The 19,969-nt window shown below is 43.6% G+C and overlaps 2 protein-coding genes across 11 annotated transcripts in view; one reads left to right on the plus strand and one right to left on the minus strand.

Moving 5' to 3' along the window:
* AP2B1 (adaptor related protein complex 2 subunit beta 1) overlaps window positions 1-19,969 on the plus strand; it is a 124,633-nt gene that overhangs the window by 87,926 nt on the left and 16,738 nt on the right. The window lies entirely within an intron of this gene.
* Window positions 445-1,635, minus strand: LOC132414933 (glutathione-specific gamma-glutamylcyclotransferase 1-like). Its single transcript, XM_069540048.1, has one exon. The coding sequence runs from the start codon at window positions 1,183-1,185 to the stop codon at window positions 745-747; it is 441 nt and encodes a 146-aa protein (XP_069396149.1). The 5' UTR covers window positions 1,186-1,635; the 3' UTR covers window positions 445-744.

Consider the following 19,969-nt stretch of genomic DNA (forward strand, 5'->3'; position numbering starts at 1 on the left):
AATACCTGTCTTTTTGTTTAATTTTTTTTTTTTAATGAGATCAGTTTATGGATTATAGTATGGGACAGATTGGGAAGGTGCCAGGACCTATAGTGATGAGCTTCCCAGGAATAGACCAACAAACAGACAGGAGTAGCCCAGACAGAAGGACAGGGAAACAAAGCCAAATGGGTAAGAGGCCTAGGCCCAGCCTCAGCAGCTGTGTCTGGCCTCCAGATCCAGCTCTGCCCTGGGGACCTGGGGGATGAGCACGGCTGGCAGGGGCCTCAGTTCTTGTAGGGCCCCCTCTCCTCACTCTCTCCTACCCTCACCAGCAGGCTGGGACCTTTGACGGGTGTTGTTTCTGGGGCTAGGGAATGGTTGGTCTGGAGTCAGGGGCAGAGGGTCAAGGCTCTTGGAGGCTCCCTGGGGAGGTGGAAGCCTGGGTAGTATGGGGATAGCAGCAGCACTGGGGGGAATCTGATCAGGCAACAGGCGCCTGGGGTGGGGCACCGCTCAGCAGGGCCCCTGTATCTAGGGCAGGCCCCCCACCCTGCCCACCACACCAACATGGTGCAAGAAATAAAGTTTCAAGTAGTAAGTCAGTGTCAGGTAGGAGATCTGGGGGCTGGCAGACAGGCAGGGCCTTGAGAGAGGCCCCAGTCGGCCCACCAAGTGTTCTCAGTGGGCTCCAGCTATATCAAGTCTGTCTGTGTGCACTGGAGTAGGGACCTGGCCCCTGTGTCCACGTAGGGGCTCAGCCCTTCAGACCAGTGCCAAAGCCTGCTCAGTGGGGCAGAAGCAGGGCAGCATGGTGCCTACAGCATCCACGATGGCTGCCAGGTGCTCGTCCTGTGCCTGGGGCCCAAAGAGCTGCCTGAAGTCTGCCAGGCGCAGCAAGTACTCAAGGCTGTGGCCAGAGAAGCCTCGGCAGGCCAGGATCTGCGTAGCGATGGCCTCCTCAGGCGCAGGGCCCAGGTAACCAGGGTTCTGCGGGGTGGCCACGTAGGCCAGTGCCTTGAGTGGTTGGTCAGGGGCATCTTGAGGGCAGAAGGTGACCTCCTTGGTATCATAGCTACCAAGCACTGCCTCCCACACGTTCAAGTACTTCAGGGCCTCATTGACCTGCTCACCTTGCACCTGGTACGCCACACCCCAAGTGCAGCCCTCACGATCTTCAGGGAGGGTCACCACACGACCAGGCATCTTGTCGCTGCCCCAATGGAAGGTGTCTCCCCGTCAGAGGCGGCCGCTGTAGCAGTGCATGAAGCCCACACAGCTGTCGCTGTAGGTGAAGTCGGGCCTCCACACCAGGGAGCCATACCCGGAAATCCACAGCGCTTGGGGGCCGCCGTCGTCCTGGGGGGTGGGGTGTTCTGGGCTGCCAACTCCTGCTTCACGGTGCCGGCCACAGGACGGGCCCAGGCCACCTCCAGGGCTGGTCTCCGGTGCAGGCATGGCAGGACCGACAGACGTACCCACCTGGCCTGGCACTGCTTGGCCGCTCTTGTTTGTTTAATTTTTTGTGTTAACTGTAATTCATTCCCAAATTGCAGTGAGATCAGACCCTTCAAGATAGTCTTAATCGGTTTCACTTTCTTATAGTCTCCTTTTGGAGTCTTTTGACTGTGTCAGTCTGAACTGACTTCCTTCAACACCTGGAACTGTCATCCTGGGATCTCCCTTCATAATAGCCTTGGGGATTCATTCCCTTTGCCTGTCTGGTATGTTGGGTCTCCTATTGTATTTTTCTCTCCTTGGTTTACTCCTTCATTTTGATGAAAAACATCCTCTAGTAGCTTCCTAAGAATAAGTATGTAGAGAATAAAGTTTTTGAGACTTCACATGTTTTAAAATGTCTTTTTTATCTTCACACTTGTCTGATGGTTTCTGTATATCATTCTAGGTTAGGAAAATAATTTGCTTCCTAGTCTGAAGCCATTCTGATTGTTGATCCTTTTCTATGCCATGTTCTTTCTCAGTGAAAGCTTGTACGATCCTTTCTTTATCCTCCATGTTGTGAAATTTCACAGTGATGTGCCTTGGTGTGTGTGTCTCTTTTCACACATTTTACTAGGTACTTTTTGGGCTCTTTCAATGTAGAAACTTGTATCCTTCAGTTCTGGGAGTTTTTCTTTTTTATAGATGTCCCTCCATTTTCTCTGTCTCTCTTATTGGAAGTCTTGCTATTTGAATGTTGACCCTCCTGGACCGATCTCCCTTTTTTTTGTCCTGTTCTCCATCTCTTTCTCCTTTTGCTCTACTTTCTAATTAGAAACATTTTATGAAAAATTTTTAACTCTACAAAAGTAAACAAAATAGTGTAATGAGTCCCTGTGTGCCCATCATCTAGCTTCAATAATTATCAGCCCATAGTTAATATTGTTTCATCTATACCCCTGTCCGCAGCATATTGTTTTGACGTGAATATTAGACATTTATATCATTTCATCTGTAAATATTTCAATATATATGTTTAAAACAGATGGTGTCTTATTAAAAACATGACCACAATAATTATGTGCACATTAAAAAATTAATGAATTCGTTAACATCAAATATCCAGTCAGTTCTCAAGTTTTTAATTATCTCCATATCTTAAACTTTTTGTTTGTTTTTATTATTACTGTTGGTTTGAATCAGTAAAGTGCACATATTATGATGGGTTGATATCTCATAAGGCTTCTTAGCTACACTGTTCAGTATGATAGCCACTAGCCACTTATAGCTGTATAAATTGAAATTAATTAAAATAAAATAAAATTAAAAATTCACTTCCTCAGTTGCGTCAGCCACATTTCAGATGTTCACATGGCTGGTGGTTACTAGATTGGGCAGTGCAGAAGTAGAACATTTCCATCATTACAGAAAGTTCTGTTGGACAGTGCTGATCTATGGGCACCCTCTCTTTTTCTTTTATGTTTGGCTTTCAGCAGCTTGACTGTTATGTACCTAGGTGTTTTCATTGTATTTATCTGGCTTTCAGCAGCTTGACTGTTATGTACCTAGGTGTTTTCATTGTATTTATCTGGCTTCGGGTTCACTGAGCTTGGATCTGTAAATTGATAGTTTCTGCCAAATTTGGGGAATTTTTTTTTCCATTATTTCTTTAAATTTTTTTCTGCCTCAGCATCCCTGTTCCCTCCTTTCAGACCTCCACTTACACATATGTGTAACCACTCGATATTGTCCCTCAGATCACTAAGGGTGGTTTTTAGTTGTTATTGGTTTCTTCCTTTCTGTTCTTCAGATGGGGTGATTCCTGTTGATCTGTCTTCAAGTATACAGACTCTCCTTTTATAGGCTACAGTGTTCTGTTACATCCATTCAGTATAACTTTCATTTCAGATATTGTACTTTTCGGAACTTCCCTGGCAGTCCAGTGGTTAAGACTCTGCACTTCCACTGCAGGGGGCACAGGTTCAGGCCCTGGTCTGGGAACTAAGATCCCACAGGCCGCACGGCACGGCCAAAAAAAAAAAATACAAACAACAACAGATACTGTACTTTTCAGTTCTAGGACTTCCATTTGATTCTTTACTAAAATTCCCCATCTGTTCACTCAGGAGTGCAACTGAAGAACCCTGTTTCACAGCCTACTCTTCCTTTATTCAACTTCCACCCTTTGGCCATCCCTTGGGCCTACGGATATGCTTACTGACCCTCAGGAAAAGTGACCAGTAGAAGTATTTCAAGAAGGCCCTGGAAACAGTGTTAGGGCTTTTTAGCCAGGAAATTCTATGTGTTCTACCTGGGCATGTCTCTTTGGCCGTGTGGATTCTTCTATACAGCGGTTCTGAGGAGGCCAGAGGAAGATCAGAGTATGGCCCTCTAAACCATGAGGGCCAGGTTAGGAGCTCCAGTTACCCATCACCGAGGGTAGCTAGAATCCTCTATGTCAGTACTTTCATGTCTTTCTTTAGGGGCTGGCTTAATTTTTCAAAAAATTATCCTTGCCTCTCCTGTTTAGAATATAAAGAGTGTCTACCAGCCTCCTGGGAGCTAAATTGGGAAAGAGGGCTGGAGAGTCTCAGCATTCAGTATATGCATAAATTCACTTCCTTCACCACCCCTCAGCCATGCCTGGCATCCCCTTCAAAGTGCCATCTATCTTACTATTTTATTTATTTTATTTTTTATATATTTATTTATTTTTGGCTGCATTGGGTCTTCATTGCTGCGCACAGGCTTTCTTTAGTTGTGGCGAGCGGGGGCTACTCTTTGTTGGAGTGCACGGGCTTCTCATTGTGGTGGCTTCTCTTGTTGTGGAGCACAGGCTCTAGGCGCACAGGCTTCAGTAGTTGTGGCACGTGGGCTCAGTAGTTGGGGCACGTGGGCTTAGTTGCTCCGCGGCATGTGGGATCTTCCTGGACCAGGGCTCAAACCCACGTCCCCTGCATTGGCAGGCAGATTCTTAACCACTGCGCCACCAGGGAAGTCCCAAAGTGCCATCTATCTTATTTTCTCTGAAAGAATCAATCTTTCAGTTTTATTCAGGGGCTGAGGGGCTGAGGTAGCTTAGAATGGTGGGGGGATCTAGGGCTGTAACAGTTTCTTGATCCTCTTTTTTTTAACATCCCCTCCCCCCATTTCCCCTCCATACAGTTCCAGAGGCGCTACCAGTCCTAAGCCTTTGAGAATTCTGTGGTATTTTTGCTAACACCATTTGTTTCACAGTTACTGAGATTTTGTTGCAGTTGTATATTCTCTTCCCCGTCTTTATGAATTTATACCTTTAAATTTTTTCCCTTTAATTATGGCAGAATTTCTTCCAAGAGAAAGAAAATTTAAATGGGATTTTCAGTCTACTATCTTTACCTGAAAGCCTGATGGCCCCTTCATAAAAATTCTTCTTTCCTTCTATACTACTTTATGGTTAGAGGTTAACCTATGGATGAAGAATTGGTCCTTTAGTGTATATGATTTTTATTATCTATCTTTGTATGCCCTTGATACCCCACATAAGTGTTGTTTAATAAGAGGATGGATATTAATTAGGGAAAAGCCATAATGTCTTGTTTTTTTCTTTAAATGTCTCTTCTAAAACAAGGCAGTATTCATCAACTGTGTTCATTTAACCTTTGAATGATTAGGGCAGGAAGTGCTGAGGATGCTAGCGGCAAAGGACACAGTCTTACAATCCCATTTATTCATATCTTTAAGATCTTTGTCAGCCAAAAGGGTTTTTTTGTTTGTTTGGCTGCATCAGGTCTTAGTTGCGGCACCCGGGCGCTAGAGTGCGGGATTAGTTGCCCCACAGCATGTGGGATCTTAGTTCCCTGACCAGGGATCAAACCCGCATCCCCTGCTTTGGAAGGCGGATTCTTAACCACTGGACCATCAGGGAAGTCCCCCCAATTTTTTTTTTTTTTTTTTGCCAGTGTATGGCCCTTAGAAAAGTGTGTCCCTTGCTACTCCTATATTGCAGTCCCAGCCTGTGAGACAATCAGTTGCAGATGGTGCCTGTCCCTAATATTTCATGTCTTCCATATGTCTGTTCACACTCAGAAAGCCCACAGCTGTAGCTATTGTACCAGAAAAACTGGTAAATGCTTCCAAACGGAAGACCTTTTCAGCAGCTTCCATGAAAGGAAGCAAACCAGCTTGGCATTTACTGACTTTTCTTGACTGTTGTGCAAAGCCAAACAACCTCAGTATTAAAGCCTCCTTTGGTCTTCCGGGATCCACCGTTGAGGACAGTGCACTCTGATTGCTTTTATGGAACCACATGCTGCTTGAATAGACGTTGAGTCCTTGAAGTGGTGGATCTTAGGAGAACTATAAGAGATTCCCAGGTCACAGATAGATCCAATGCTGAAAATAACCCCTGTAGACAGGACAGAATCTGAAATATTCCATTAGCAGTATGTAGGTAATGGTTATGAAAGATCTTGGTTATGAAAGATGAAAATATTTTACCACCAAAGGAAAAATTGTTTTTTTCTGATTGCTGCTTCAAATTTGATATATTTTTCATGTCACATCAGGACTATAAATGTTTCTTTTAATCTCATCTGAGAAATAGGGTATCTTATATACTAGATGTTCCTTTTTCACTAGGTTGGCCTTAGTAAGAACCCTCTTTATCCTTTTTGTCTGGATAATCAGGATTCTGCTAGACAGTATCTTTTGTCTTTCTATAACCGGAACTCAACTACTGGCTTCTGGGACTCTCTTTTAGGATATGTTTGTTTTTTAATTTTTATTTATTTATTTATTTAGGCTGCGTTGGGTCTTCGTTGCTGCACGTGGGCTTTCTCTAGTTGTGGCGAGCGGGGGCTACTCTTCGTTGTAATGCACAGATTTCTCCTTGCGGTGGCTTCTCTTTGTTGTGGAGCATGGGCTCTAGGCGCACAGGCTTCAGTAGTTGTAGCAGCAGACTCAATAGTTGTGGCCTGCAGGCTCTAGAGCACAGGCTCAGTAGTTGTGGCACACGGGCTTAGTTGCTCCTCAGCATGTGGCATCTTCCTGGACCAGGGACTGAACCTGTGTCCCCTGCATTGGCAGGCGGATTGTTTTTCACTGCGCCAGCAGGGAAGTCCCAGGAATATGTTTGTTAATAGCGACGGCCCTGCTTGAATAACCACACATAAGCAGTAGATAAGAATTCTGTATTCTAAGGGACTTCCCTGGCAGTCCAGTGGTTAAGACTCTGTGCTATCACTGCAGGGGGTGCGGGTTGTTCCTGAAACCCAGAATTCAGTTCGTAGGACACCCAAGCTTGGGAGCTAATCTCTCATTGAAAAGAGCCTGTGAGCTAAGGTTACTCAAGTAACAGAAGTCCATGCTGAGAATCTTGAGCAAATGGTAATAAATTTCACAAAGTAGTTCTACAGGGTAATAGAAGTGATTTGTGCATTTTCGTCTATTAAAATCTCAGCCATCTTTATATCATGATAGTAAGTCAGGAGTTGATGATGAAAAATGGAATTAGTTTTGTATTTCTGGTTTGATAAATGATTAGAAAATAGATTGAATCATGTGATCTTTTTTGCAGTAGGGGACTTTAAATTCTGAATAAAAAGTCGGTACTTGTTTCTAGTACTTATGTTCTCATTATGGCTAATAATTTTTACGCAAAGCCTTAGGGTGTATTATAGGTTGGAATTAAAGGAAACACCCTGGGATTTTCCTAAGCTGGATTGAAGCCCACTTGAGAGCCATATCTTGCCCTCATTCATGTTGTTCTCTTTATATTGCTATTTTGCTATGGTGTCATGTTCAGTGAGATAGGAAAAGAATTTCTTTTATTCACAATTTTTTAATATAGAGGTTATACATAGGTATTGAGGTTCATACATGTTGAAAATAAAACTTGAGAAAAGCTTTGAGCTGTATGAGTGTGCAGACAGAAAGAATGTAAAATCTCCTGGTTGTAAGGATGACCTTTAATATTGTCTGTTTCAAACCCTATTTCTGATGGAATTTGCCTTGTATTAGCTGTGATTGGAGCCTCAGCATCTACATGAATACTACTAGTGATTTACTACCCTAAAATGGCCCATTCCATCTTCCTGAAACTCTCTTAGGAAGTTATTTATATTGAACTAAAATTTATGTGTCTTTAAATTCTATCTGTAGATCCTAATTCTACAGTTTGAGGTTTTATAGAACAAGTTTCTCTCTGAATCAAGGTTCATAGGGCCTGAAAATCAGTCAGGTGGGCCTATAATGAAAATATACTCAGTCTGAATTCATTTTCCCTTTTATTCCAGTTCAGGAAGGCCTAAATTTATGGAAGGACATATGTTTGTGTGTTCTGCAAATAGATATCAGTTTTATTGTTCTAATTAAAAAAAAAAAAAAAACGGTTAGAGGTGGAGACACTGGGCTTCCCTGGTGGTGCAGTGGTTAAGAATCCGCCTGCCAGTGCAGGGGACGTGGGTTCAAGCCCTGGTCCGGGAAGATCCCACATGCCGCGGAGCAACTAAGCCTGTGAGCCACAGCAACTGAGCCTGTGCTCTAGAGTCCGTGAACCACAACTACTGAGCCCACGAGCCACAACTGCTGAAGCCTGCGTGCCTAGAGCACGTGCTCCACAACAAGAGAAGCCACCGCAATAGGCCTGCACGCTGCAACGAAGAGTAGCCCCCACTCACCGCAACTAGAGAAAGCCCGTGTGCAGCAACGAAGACCCAATGCAGCCTAAATAAATAAATAAATAAATGATATTTTTTAAAAAAAGAAAGAAAGAAGTGGAGACACTGGTAAATGTACTTAGACTCAGTTACAGTTTGGAGACAAAGGAAATCATTATTTAATTATTTTTGAAAAGTGTGTGAATGAATGGTGGTCCTCAGCTTAGTGGCAACAATCCTTTCCAGGAGCCACTGAAGGAGATGGAAGGCAGATACTCCAACTATGAAAGCACCAAACTTCTCAATTCCATAGCTCATGCTGTGCTTCTGACAATAGTTTCTGCCCCTTCTGTATATGGCCTGATTCCCCAGTAAAACTGCCCAGAGGTAGCATCTGTGCACAGTGGGCTACCCATGTACCCAGTCATCTTGACAGCCACCTTTGCCTGCCTTTTTGTCCATGTTGAGGTTAAATAATATAGTGGGCAGTACATAGGCACACCTGTGAACTCTCTTGATTTCTAACTTCCTATGAACTAATCTGTGTGTTTACCACCTAGAACCTAGATTAGATTCTAGATCAATTTCACCTCAGGATTTTAAAAATGAATAATATTCATTCATTCTCATTACTGAAGTCTGTTCTTCTGTTGAGTTTTTACTGGGTCTTCAGTCCCATGATATACCAGACTGGGGTGTGGAATAGCTGATAACTTTAACTGATAGTTTATTAGTCCTGCCTTCACCATTTTGTGATTCAGTACTGTATGTACGAAATGTATTTTAAAGTTTAACAGTAAGCCCTGCATAGCAAATAGTTCGTGCTGTTGATGTATTCTGTGTACTCGTATTCTGTGTATTCATAGTATTCTATGGTGCAACAGCTGCAACCAGGGGCACGTCACCCAGTCCTAGCAAGGTGCACAAATCTGTCATTAAAGGGAAAAAGAAAGATCGTGCCTTTAGGGTGAGAGCCTATGTAGGTCGGGCGGAACCTGTTTAAGGTAAGACCTTGGGTTTGGGGAACTTATCTGTCTGTCAGGCTGAAAGGCCTGTGAAAATATTGCTGGCTCTTTCTGGCAGCTGAAACTGCATAGAGTAATTCTGTTGTAGGCTGCTGGAGGAGAGCATTAGGGGCTTGTGATTAATTTGGTTAGCATTTGTTTACTTACGGGTAGTAACCAGATTGGTCAGTATAGCACGGCAGGTGGGTTCTGTATTGACAGAAAGAGATCAAGTACGCTTTTTGCTGTAAGTTTCTGATTTATTTTGCCTAACATGTAAAACTTGGAGGAAGCTGCCTGGAGCAGGAATGGATGCAGTATATCTTAGCATTATTTTCCCTTGACCCTGTGTTCCTTTTGAGGCACACAGCTGCCAGTGACCCTCTCTACCTAGGTATGGTCCTATCAGAGTTGTGGCAGTTGCTTAATTCTTGCTGTACCACTGCCCTGTTATACATGGGTTTACATCGCCAGTGTGGAACAACTTGCATTGATATTTTTTCTAAGCGGAAAAGCCCAAGTCCTAACAATGGTCTACAAGTCCCTGTGTGATCTAGCCATGCCTTCTGCCTCCCCCTTACCTCATTGACTTTATCTCCTTCTCCTCCCCTCACTCCACTGTAGCCACACTGGCTTCCTCATGGATCCTCAAACAGGTATGCTGCCCCCTCAGGGCCTTTCAATTGGCTGTTTCCCATGTCTGGAATGTTCTTTCTCCCAATTGCCATATCTGCATGACTCATTGCCTCCTTCAGGGTTTTGCTAAAGTAGGACCTTTTTGATAAGGCCACCTCACTCTACTCCCAGTATTCTTGATCCCCTTTACCCTTACTCTCCCCCAGAGCACTTACCCATTTTAAATACTGTTTATTGTTCTTACTCTCCTGCCCACCCCCCCCACCCCCACCCCACCCCCACCCCCCCACCCCACCCCACCCCACCCCCGTCACTGGACTGCAAACTCCAAAAGGGCAACAGTTTTTGTCTTCGTTTTTTTCCTGCACTGATTTATCTCCTAGTGCCTGGAACAATACCTGGCACACAATAGGTGCTTAATAAATATTTGTTGTTGAATGACCCTTTTTGCTTTCATTTAAGAAAGTGTTTACAAATATCAGGTGCATCTGGTTCTTGACCAAACTCAGCAAGGGCATCTCCTCATCTTAGCAAACAGGGTATCCCTAAACACTCTGTCTGCCAGTTGTTTCTTAGTGGCTTTGCAGTCTACCCCCTGCCCCTGTTTCAATACCCTTTTACCTGGGTGGGTCTGGTCCTGATCCCAAGTTTAATCTGAGGACCTACAGTCACAGATTCATTTTCTCTCAAATGGGCGGAACAAACAGAAGCTGCTGCTTCCATTACTCTGTTCATTGATATTTGAAAAGGCAAGATCACAACATGTTAATGGACCCTATTTCCAAGGCTGGCGATAACTAGGAAAATAGAACATGTGACTATTCTAACATCTGGGGAACTTTTTCTGTTACTAACCTATGTCTGTGTGCCACTTCAAAATAAAAACAACTTGTCACCACACAACTATTAAGCCATTATCCTAATTCCCTCCGACTATTTTGTATCATATTCTCAGAGTAAATTTGGAAGCTTAAGGATGCTCTGTGTGTGTCTTGGAGCCCCAGGGAAAACCAGAATCACTTAGCTGTCTGACAGGAAATGGAGCCGAGCAAGCCCCTTTTTCTATGAGACCAGAAAGAAGCCTGACTTTTTTCTAATTCTGATGGATATGAAGTGATGAGAAGGCAAGCTTTAAAAGGAAGGGCAAAAGGGTTTGCCTTCTGCCAGTAGATGATCATTGTATCTTGTCGCTCAGTTCTTTGCTTTCAGAAAACAGTTTTTTCAAATAATACTCAAAACAGTCTAACTTTTGCCTTTAAAAGGGAAAAAAAATTTTTTTTATTTAAAAAGGTAATGGTCTAGCACATCCCAGTTCCAGGTTTTTCCACCCTTCCTATCAGAAGAGTTTGCTTTGGTGGGAATGGGTGTGATTGTTTATAAGTTCAGAGGTAAGCAGTAAAAAGGGTGGGACTCCTAAACTGAAATTCACTCTGGGGTGAGGTGTCACAATGCTGGCACTGGAGGTTGTGCTGGGACTTTAAGGGTGTGAGTTCAGGCTGACTCTGCAGTTCAGATGGCTTTAGTGGTGGCTATGGGTGGGCTTCAAAAAGAAGCTTCATGAAAGACTGCCTCTGTCCACAGAGGCAGTCTTTCATGAAAATTGTGACCTTTCCACTTCTTTTCCAAATGGCTTTGACGGAGAGGGGGAATTCCTTTTTAAAGCAATACTTGAGAGTCTAGCTTAAGTTGCAGAAGAATTACAGAATTTGATTCCAGTAGTTCTAACCCTCCTGTGCTTTAGGGTTCTTCCAGTGTACAGCCTTGGAGACTATCATTCTGATATACTCCTTCCTCTTCTAAACTAATGTCTGTGTATATATACCACTTTACAATGTTAGTCTTCTCATTGCTGTTCTGGAGATTTAATCTGCCTACATTCTAATTCATGGTGTTAACTCTGTGGGAGGCTTCTGAGATTGAGATTAAGCAAAACTGCATGACCGAATGGGGACTCCAGGAGGAGTCATAGTTATATCAGTTTCAGTATCTTTTGGTTTCTCTTTGCCTTTCAAACCAGGGCCCACCAAGAGAGCTTGTCTCTTAGGTTCTCATTGCCATTCTTTTTTTTTTTTTTAATATTTATTATTATATATATACTTTTGGCCGCGCCGTGTCTTAATTGAGGCATGCAGGATCTTCATTGCGGCATGCAGGCTCGGGCTTCTTAGTTGTGGCATGTGGACTTCTTAGTTGTGGCATGCATGTGGGATCTAGTTCCCTGACCAGGGATCAAATCCGGCCCCCCTGTATTGGGAGCGCAGAGTCTTACCCACTGGACCAGCAGGGAAAGCCCCCTCATTGCCATTCTAAAACCCAGTAATCATGTGTACCACTAGAAGATTTAAGTTTAAGAGATCATCTATCTGAGGGTCTGTTCAGAGCTTTCCTTTCCATTCTGAGAGCCACTTTAACATGGAAATTTCAGATGCTGAAGTGCATGTTGTTGCCCAAGGAGAAATTAGCTTAGGGACATGGAGCTACTGCTTTTATCAGGAAGAGAGGAACCTGTCAAGTTTTCCCTGTAAGAGGCTCCACCGTCCACATGCTCTTAACAATGAAAATCAACGAGTGTGGCTTTTATCTATAATGACAGCAGATTGGCAGTGTTTGAGGGCTGCTCAGCTGCCGTGCAGTCCATCTGATCTATTGGGTGAACTAAAAAAGAAAATAGAGGCTTCTTGTTTGAGTCTTAGCCCTGGAAGTAAACTAAAGATGGCTGTTCAAGTTAAAATGTAATTAGCATCGGAAGGAAAGTAAATTGACATTTTCTATGGTGGGTTGCATGACTATTTCTGCTATATTTTTAAGTGTATTCAGACATTGTCAAATATTATAGATAGCCCTGATTTGTCAGGACGTCTCTGAGAAGTCTCAGATAATGTATCAGTCAATAGGGTTTGAAATGGAAGACCATATTTAAACTAAAGATGGTAGATATTTTTTGGCATTGACTAGGAATGCAGAACTACAGGTAGATTTAACTCCAGCAGCTAGCAGAGAGCCTCTTCTGCTTGAGTCTCAGATGACATATCACACAGTTGGAGTCAGTGTCATTATAAACCTGTCACTCAGAGCCATTCCCCTAGGCTCTGTTGACTAGGTGGTGTGGTGCTTAACACACATCTGAATCATCATTCCTCAGACAACTGGCGATGGTTGGCGTCACTGCCTGGTCCTGGCTTGGACCAGCCTGCAAATAATCTTTCTAAAAGCTAAATGGAGAGGAGGAAAAAAAAAATTCTCAGACACTTGGAAAGGTCACAAGTGACGTCACGGAAGAGTAGATGATATACTGTCAAAGGTGAGCTGTATACCACTTGGCTTGAATTTTCTTGTGGCAGTGCCTCCTGTGGTGATCTGTGGGGAGAGGCCGCATTTGCCGGAGTTCACACTGAGTTCATCTCGTACCTTTTTATAGTACTTTTGAGCACACTGAAACAAGGTTAGAATATTAATTCAGTCTGCTCCTCTCCAGCTGTGCCACCATAAAGAGGCTGCAGCTCCTGCAGCAGGCTTCCTATACTGTGGAAAGAAACTAATTGCTAGTTACAGGCTGAAGCTGACAGGCTGCTCTTTCCCCAGCAGCCACTGAAAGTAACTCTTAAGAATCATTATTATTATTAAGCATTTATAGCCCGCTTTTGTGTTTTCCAAGTGCCTTATAATCATTTCTATTTGCTCTTCTTATTGATGTCCCTGAGAGGCAAGTTAATATTGTTATGTCCGCATGTCACACGTGACAGACCAGAGGAACAGAGGATTAGGTAATCAGCTCCTTGGTACCATCTGTGATCTGCTTTAGGCATCCTCAAAGCAGAAACTGAGGTGTGCACTCTGTTCCTAAGCTCACTGAGCCCATTTCCTCACTGCTTCCTTTTTAATTTGGTGTATGAGTATTATGGTTGTTATACTTTTTTGACTGCAATTTACAGTAAGAGATACATTTTACATAGTGTATACACACAATACATAAAACTGAAAGTTTCAGGAAACATTACTGACTCTTCGTGAGACACACTATGACATTTTCTATTCTATTTTTTATGCCAGTTTCATCCCACTAAATTAATTTTAAGAAACACCAGTTTTAGGGGCTTCCCTGGTGGCGCAGTGGTTGAGAGTCCGCCTGCTGATGCAGGGGACACGGGTTCGTGCCCCGGTCTGGGAAGATCCCACATGCCGCCGAGCAGCTGGGCCCGTGAGCCATGGCCGCTGAGCCTGCGCGTCCAGAGCCTGTGCTCCACAACGGGTGAGGCCACAACAGTGACAGGCCCGCATACTGCCAAAAAAACCCCCAAAACACCGGTTTTAAAACCACCATGTTAGGAGGTACGTGAGGCTGAAGAATACACACGGTGTGTTCGCCTGGAGCATCAGTTTTATTTAAAGGAAAATGGAGAAACACATTTTCATATTAGAACACCTGGATTCATTATGGAATAGCATGGAACTTCAAAGAAATTTTGTTCTCATGATGGGCTACTTCATATTATGCCCCTAATCCTGATCCTTACCCCTACCTCCACACCACTATATATGTCCATTCTTTCCTCCTCTGTTAAGGGAAGTACACTGGAAAAAACTTGAGAAGTCCTGTCCTTTTGGAAACTTTAGACCAAGTTCATATCTTGTCTAAACCCAAATGGCTGTCAGGAACTTTGAGTAGTGTATTTTACAGTCATTATTCTTATTGAGCCCTTACTCTGTGCCAGTCACTGTTTTAGAAACTGAGAATACAGTAGTGAACAAGAGACAAAAATCCCTTCCCTTGTGAAACTTACATTTTACTCGAGGTGGATTATGTGGCACAGGGACAGGCAGTGCACCAACAAATAAGGAAAATAATATGTCAGGTAAGAGCGATGGAGAAAAACAAAGCAGAGGTTGGGATAGGGAGTCCTAGAGTTGGAGGTTGGGTGGTATAATTTTATAAATATGTTGGTCATGGAAGACCTACGTGAGAAGATAATATTTGATTTAAAGCAAAGACCTAAAGGAGGCCAGAATGAGCCTTGCACATTTCTGGTGGAAGAGAATTTCAAGCAGAAGAAACAACAAAGGCAAAAAACTATGAGATAGGAGTATGCCTGGTATGTGCAGGGCACAACAGCAGCTCCTGTGGCTGACGGGAGAGTCATAGCATATGACGACAGAGAGGTAAGAGACATCCAACTATAGGCAGTTGTAAGTTTGGGAAGTCATTGGAAGTTTGAGCAGGGAAGTATTTATGAATTGATCTACATTTTAAGATCACTCTGCCTTGTTGACAGTAGACTGGGAAGCTAGGTGGGGAGGGTGGGGAGAGACAAGTGCAGAACCAGGGACACCATAAAAAGCTTGGCGGGGTTTCATATACTGAGTTTGGAAAGTCAGCAGGAGGGTCCATTTAGGGATGAGATGGGGAGATCAAGAATTTGGTTTTAGACATGTTCATTTTCAGATATCTGTTAGTTATCCAAGTAGAGATACCAAGTAGGCAGTTGGATATATATGTGATAATTGATTTGCCATAGGCAAGCTAGACGTTGATGTTAAAGCTCTTGGAAAATACTTCTCCACCTTGTCTGGATTGTGTCTTTCTGTTCTGTACCTGTTGGGATGGTGAATTTCAAAATAAGAAAACAAAGAACTCCCCTCTCTCCCGCTGAAGCAGTCAATATCATACTCTAAGGTTTACTCAATTCTGTTTAAGAGAGCTGCCTTCTGGGAACTTCGCTGGTGGCGCAGTGGTTAAGAATCCTCCTGCCAATGCAGGGGACATGGGTTCGAGCCCTGGTCTGGGAAGGTCCCACATGCTGTGGAGCAGCTAAGCCCGTGCACCACAACTACCGAGCCTGTGCTCTAGAGCCTGCGAGCCACAGCTACTGAGCCCACGTGCCACAACTACTGAAGCCTGCGCACCTAGAGTCCGTGCCCTGCAATAAGAGAAGCCACTGTAGTGAGAAGCCTGCGCACCGCAACGAAGAGTAGCCCCGGCTTGCCACAACTGGAGAAAGCCTGCGCGCAGCAAGGAAGACCCAACGCAGCCCAAAATAAATAAATAAAAATTTAAAAAGAGAGAGAGCTGCCGTCTGGATTGGAATTGGACTGGCTTCATACTGTGTTTTCCTTGAATCTTTTTTGCTGAGACTCCTGAAGAGCTATTGGCATATCCTTGGAGAAACTAATATTCTTTGGGTTGTGATCTACTGCCTATGTTATTCTTCCTCAACATCTAAATATTATTTTAGCCCAGTGTATTTGAAACCAGAAGAACCCACGTATCATTCTATCCCCCCATCCTTGCCTCATGAAGTATCTGTGTGCCTAATGAGCCATGTTACTGGTGAAATTATGGGGGTTTTAAAATAAATTTATTTATTTATTTATGGCTGCGTTGGGTCTTTGTTGCTGCGGCACAGGCTTTCTCTAATTGCATCGAGTGGGGGCTACTCTTCGTTGCGGTGCGCAGGCTTATTCCGGTGGCTTTTCTTGTTGCAGGGCACGGGCTCTAGGCACATGGGCTTCAGTAGTTGTGGCACATGGGCTCAGTAGTTGTGGCACACGGGCTTCAGTAGTTGTGGCTCGCGGGCTCTAGAGCGCAGGCTCAGTAGTTGTGGCACATGGGCTTAGTTGCTCCATGGCATGTGGGATCTTCCCGGACCAGGGCTTGAACCCGTGTCCCCTGCGTTGGCAGGCGGATTCTTAACCACTGTGCCACCAAGGAAGTCCCTGAAATTATGTTCTGCATATGAACGATGTACAGGTTAAAAAGGAAAAAAAAAAAAGGTTGAGAAACCAGTTTTTCATTTCATTTGCTCAACTTCTTCCCCTTAAATTTCATGCAGCAAATACTTATTGAGTCACTAGAATGCGAATGAAGATGAGAGCCCCTGCACTGAGAGAGAGATCATTGTGTTGTGGGTGAGGCAGAGATAAACAATTATTTATTCTATATAGAGGTGCATGGATTGGGTGCTATGGAGAGGAACTAGAGCCTTCCTGAGAAATCCTTGTCAAGCTTGAACTGAATCTTCAGATTAAATAGATATTTTCCAGACAGATAAAGTTTTAGGAGAAGAACATATTAAGCAGAAAGAACAACATCTGACAAGAAACAGCGTGTCAGTTTCAGTGTTTGGGGAGCAAGAAGTAATTCTGATGTGCTTGAAGTTAAGGAAATAGGCTGGAGAGGTAGGCAGGGCCCAGATCCAAGGGAACCATATACATTTGAAATAAATGTGGTCCTAAAAAAATAACCAAGAGTAAAAGTTTGAGAGCTGCAAGATGCAGATTTTGAAAATCTAATGTAAAAGAGATGAAACGCTTCCTCACTGAGCTCTTGTTAGCATAGTTGTAGTACTACATTTGAGCATGTGTAAGATGTCACATAAGCCTAATGTGGTTATCCTTAATTATGAAAAATTCTGAGTAAAAAGGTAAAGCAGAAAATGGTGAAAGAAGAGGGAACTTTTCTTTGAGAAACATTTGTTAATAGTACTTAATTGTAAGTCAGGCACCATTGTAAGTGCTTTGCAAACATTTACTCGTTAGCCTCATAACAACCCCATGCATTTGGTCCTGTTTGTTATCTCCATCCTTCAGACCGGAGACTGAGCTGAGTACTACTGCCTAAAGTCACACAGCTAGTAAGTAACAGAGTCAGCATTTGAAATCAGGTGGTCTGGTCTGGTTCCCAAGTCCGTGTTCAGAGCCACTGTGTCTGCTGCCTCTGATTTGGGTGTCCCAGCTTCTCAGAGAATTATTCTAGAGCAGAAGTCCAGGGATAGTCTTCAGGGTGTCCTGAAACCCCTGAAGTTTTTGTGGAAACATTGCATGTACGGTTTTCAGAAAGAAGGTCCCTGACTTTCATCTGTTTGTCAAAAGGGTCCTTGGGGCAGAATGGTTTTAGCACTGCTGACCTAGAAGAGATTTTCATGTCTTTTCCATTGTTAAAGGGCTTCAGTTGGAATAAGGATTCCCTCAGATGAACAATCTATTTATAAGCCCACACAGACTTCTTAGGTAACATTGTTGTAAATTAATTACTTGTCTGATTGATCTTCCTAGGAACTTTTTCCAAAATACATGTTCCAGGTCCCAGATTTAGGGATTGCTGTTTTTTTAATACAGGATGGAGTCCCGGATTCTGTTTTGAGAAATCTCTCCAGATGATTCTAATATAAGTCTTTGGTTGAGAACCGCTAATATTACCTCTTGGAGGACATATGACCCATGCTAGCCCACTTGAACCACTTCCAGTTTTCACTTCTAAATGACCTTTACAGAGCCTGGCACTCCCTCAAGGTCTTCTTGGTGCCCTTATTTGAAATAAGAGTTCCCGTTCTCTCATTGCTGAGTACCAGATGAATTAGAAAATACCTCCTTCCCAGAAGCCCACAGCTGGTATAGATCTTTTGAAGTGGTGCTCTAGTACATCTTAAAGAATGTCTAAGGTCCCTCTTTCCTGAGGTTAGTTACTCTGCTTGTATTCACCAGACTCAAGCTTTTTGAGACTCCTGCTGTCTCAGCATTTTGGGCATCTGATTATGTGATATAGGTCAGAAACTCCTGGGTGTGGGTCATTGAAAGGTTAAATGTACAAGTTACAAGGAAAGTAATTTGATGAATTCTTATAGGAAAGAGGGCAGAAAGATATCAAGTAGACATACCCAAACCAGATTATGGAGGGTGAAATAAAGGTACTATTTAAGGTGGGGAAGGGACTTCCCTGGTGGCTTAGTGGTTAAGAATCCGCCTGCCAATGCCGGGGACACGGGTTCGAGCCCTGGTCTGGGAAGATCCCACATGCCACGGAGCATCTAAGCCCATGCACCACAACTACTGAGCCTGCGCTCTAGAGCCCACGTGCCTAGAGCCCATGCTCCGCAACAAAGAGAAGCCAACGCAATGAGAAGCCCACCCACCACAACGAAAAGCCAATGCAATGAGAAGCCCACCCACCACAACGAAGAAAGCCCATGCGCAGGAACGAAGACCCAATGCAGACAAAAGAAAAAAAGGTGGGGAAGATGAGTTGATAACAAATGTAAAAGAACTGGAAGTACTTCGGAAAGAGGATATTTCAATCTCAATATGCTGTTGAAGTTATAGGCATTTGCCCCAAGAAGGGGCAGGGAGAGAATAGTGGTGCTAGATAAGCACTTTTTACCTTTATTTTCTTAGAGAGAAATAGACTTGGTTACTGATTATAAAACTCACCCAGAGAAATGGTTTTCTGCAGTGCCAAGAGCATAGATAGGAAAGTCACCAGTGACAGGAACCAGTGGGAAGTGGTAGTTTCGAGCAGTTCTTCTCCTACTCTCCCCTCTTACACTATATGGCTCTTATAATCTGCCACGGTGGAGTCTGCCTGTTTCTGAATAGAGACACCAATCAGTGTTGCCCCTGAACACAGGTACTTATTATAGCTTTTTAAAAAATATGAACAGCGTGCCCTGGATTGAATGGGCCATGGTAGAATCACAGCCTGCCCAAATCCAGAAGTTTGTATTGTGAGAAGAAAACTCATTTCTTCATTTGTTCAAAGGCTTTTCCTTCCGAGAGTCATCAGATTTACGAGTGTTTGACCCAGCAAGCTTTTCCAGCCATGTGACTTAGGAAAGTAAGATTTTATAAAAGAAAGAGCTTTAAAACTGATACCTGAAAAAAGATAAGGGGCAGTATGCCACCAGTTATTGTGGAGAGAAAAAAAACAAGGTTTAGAGTCAATTTTGCATTTGAATCCTGGTTCTTCTGTGTACTGACAGTGTGATACTGGATGTTACTTAATCTTTCTGAACCTCAGTTCCTCATCTGTAAAATGAGAGGGTAGTAACAGTACTTTGTTTGGGGTAGGTATAATGAGGATTAGAAATATTCTCATTAATAGGTACTTAGTAAGTGGTAGCAGAAACTACTATTAAAACAACTGACTGGATATCGCAGGTATAGAATTGTGCCTTGAATTCATTCCTCCTGGGGCCCCTCCTGGAGCAAGGCAGAGTTGCAGGCTGTCCACGGTGCTCTTGACAGTGGAGTGAATAAGGACATGCTTTGCAGTGTATGGGCTGGTATGTCTTGATTTGGGGTTTCCTAACCTGTCTAAAAGAGGAAGGAGGGACTTCCCTGGCCGTACAGTGGTTAAGGCTCTGCGCTTCCAATGCAAGGGGCGCAGGTTTATTCCCTGGTCGGAGAACTAAAATCCCACATGCCGTGCAGTGAGGCTAAATAAATAAATAACAGATTTTTGGGACTTCCCTGGTGGTCCAGTGGCTAAGGCTCCGTGCTCCC

Source organism: Delphinus delphis, chromosome 19 (assembly GCF_949987515.2).
Source record: "Delphinus delphis chromosome 19, mDelDel1.2, whole genome shotgun sequence".
Classification (NCBI taxonomy): Eukaryota; Metazoa; Chordata; class Mammalia; order Artiodactyla; family Delphinidae; genus Delphinus; species Delphinus delphis.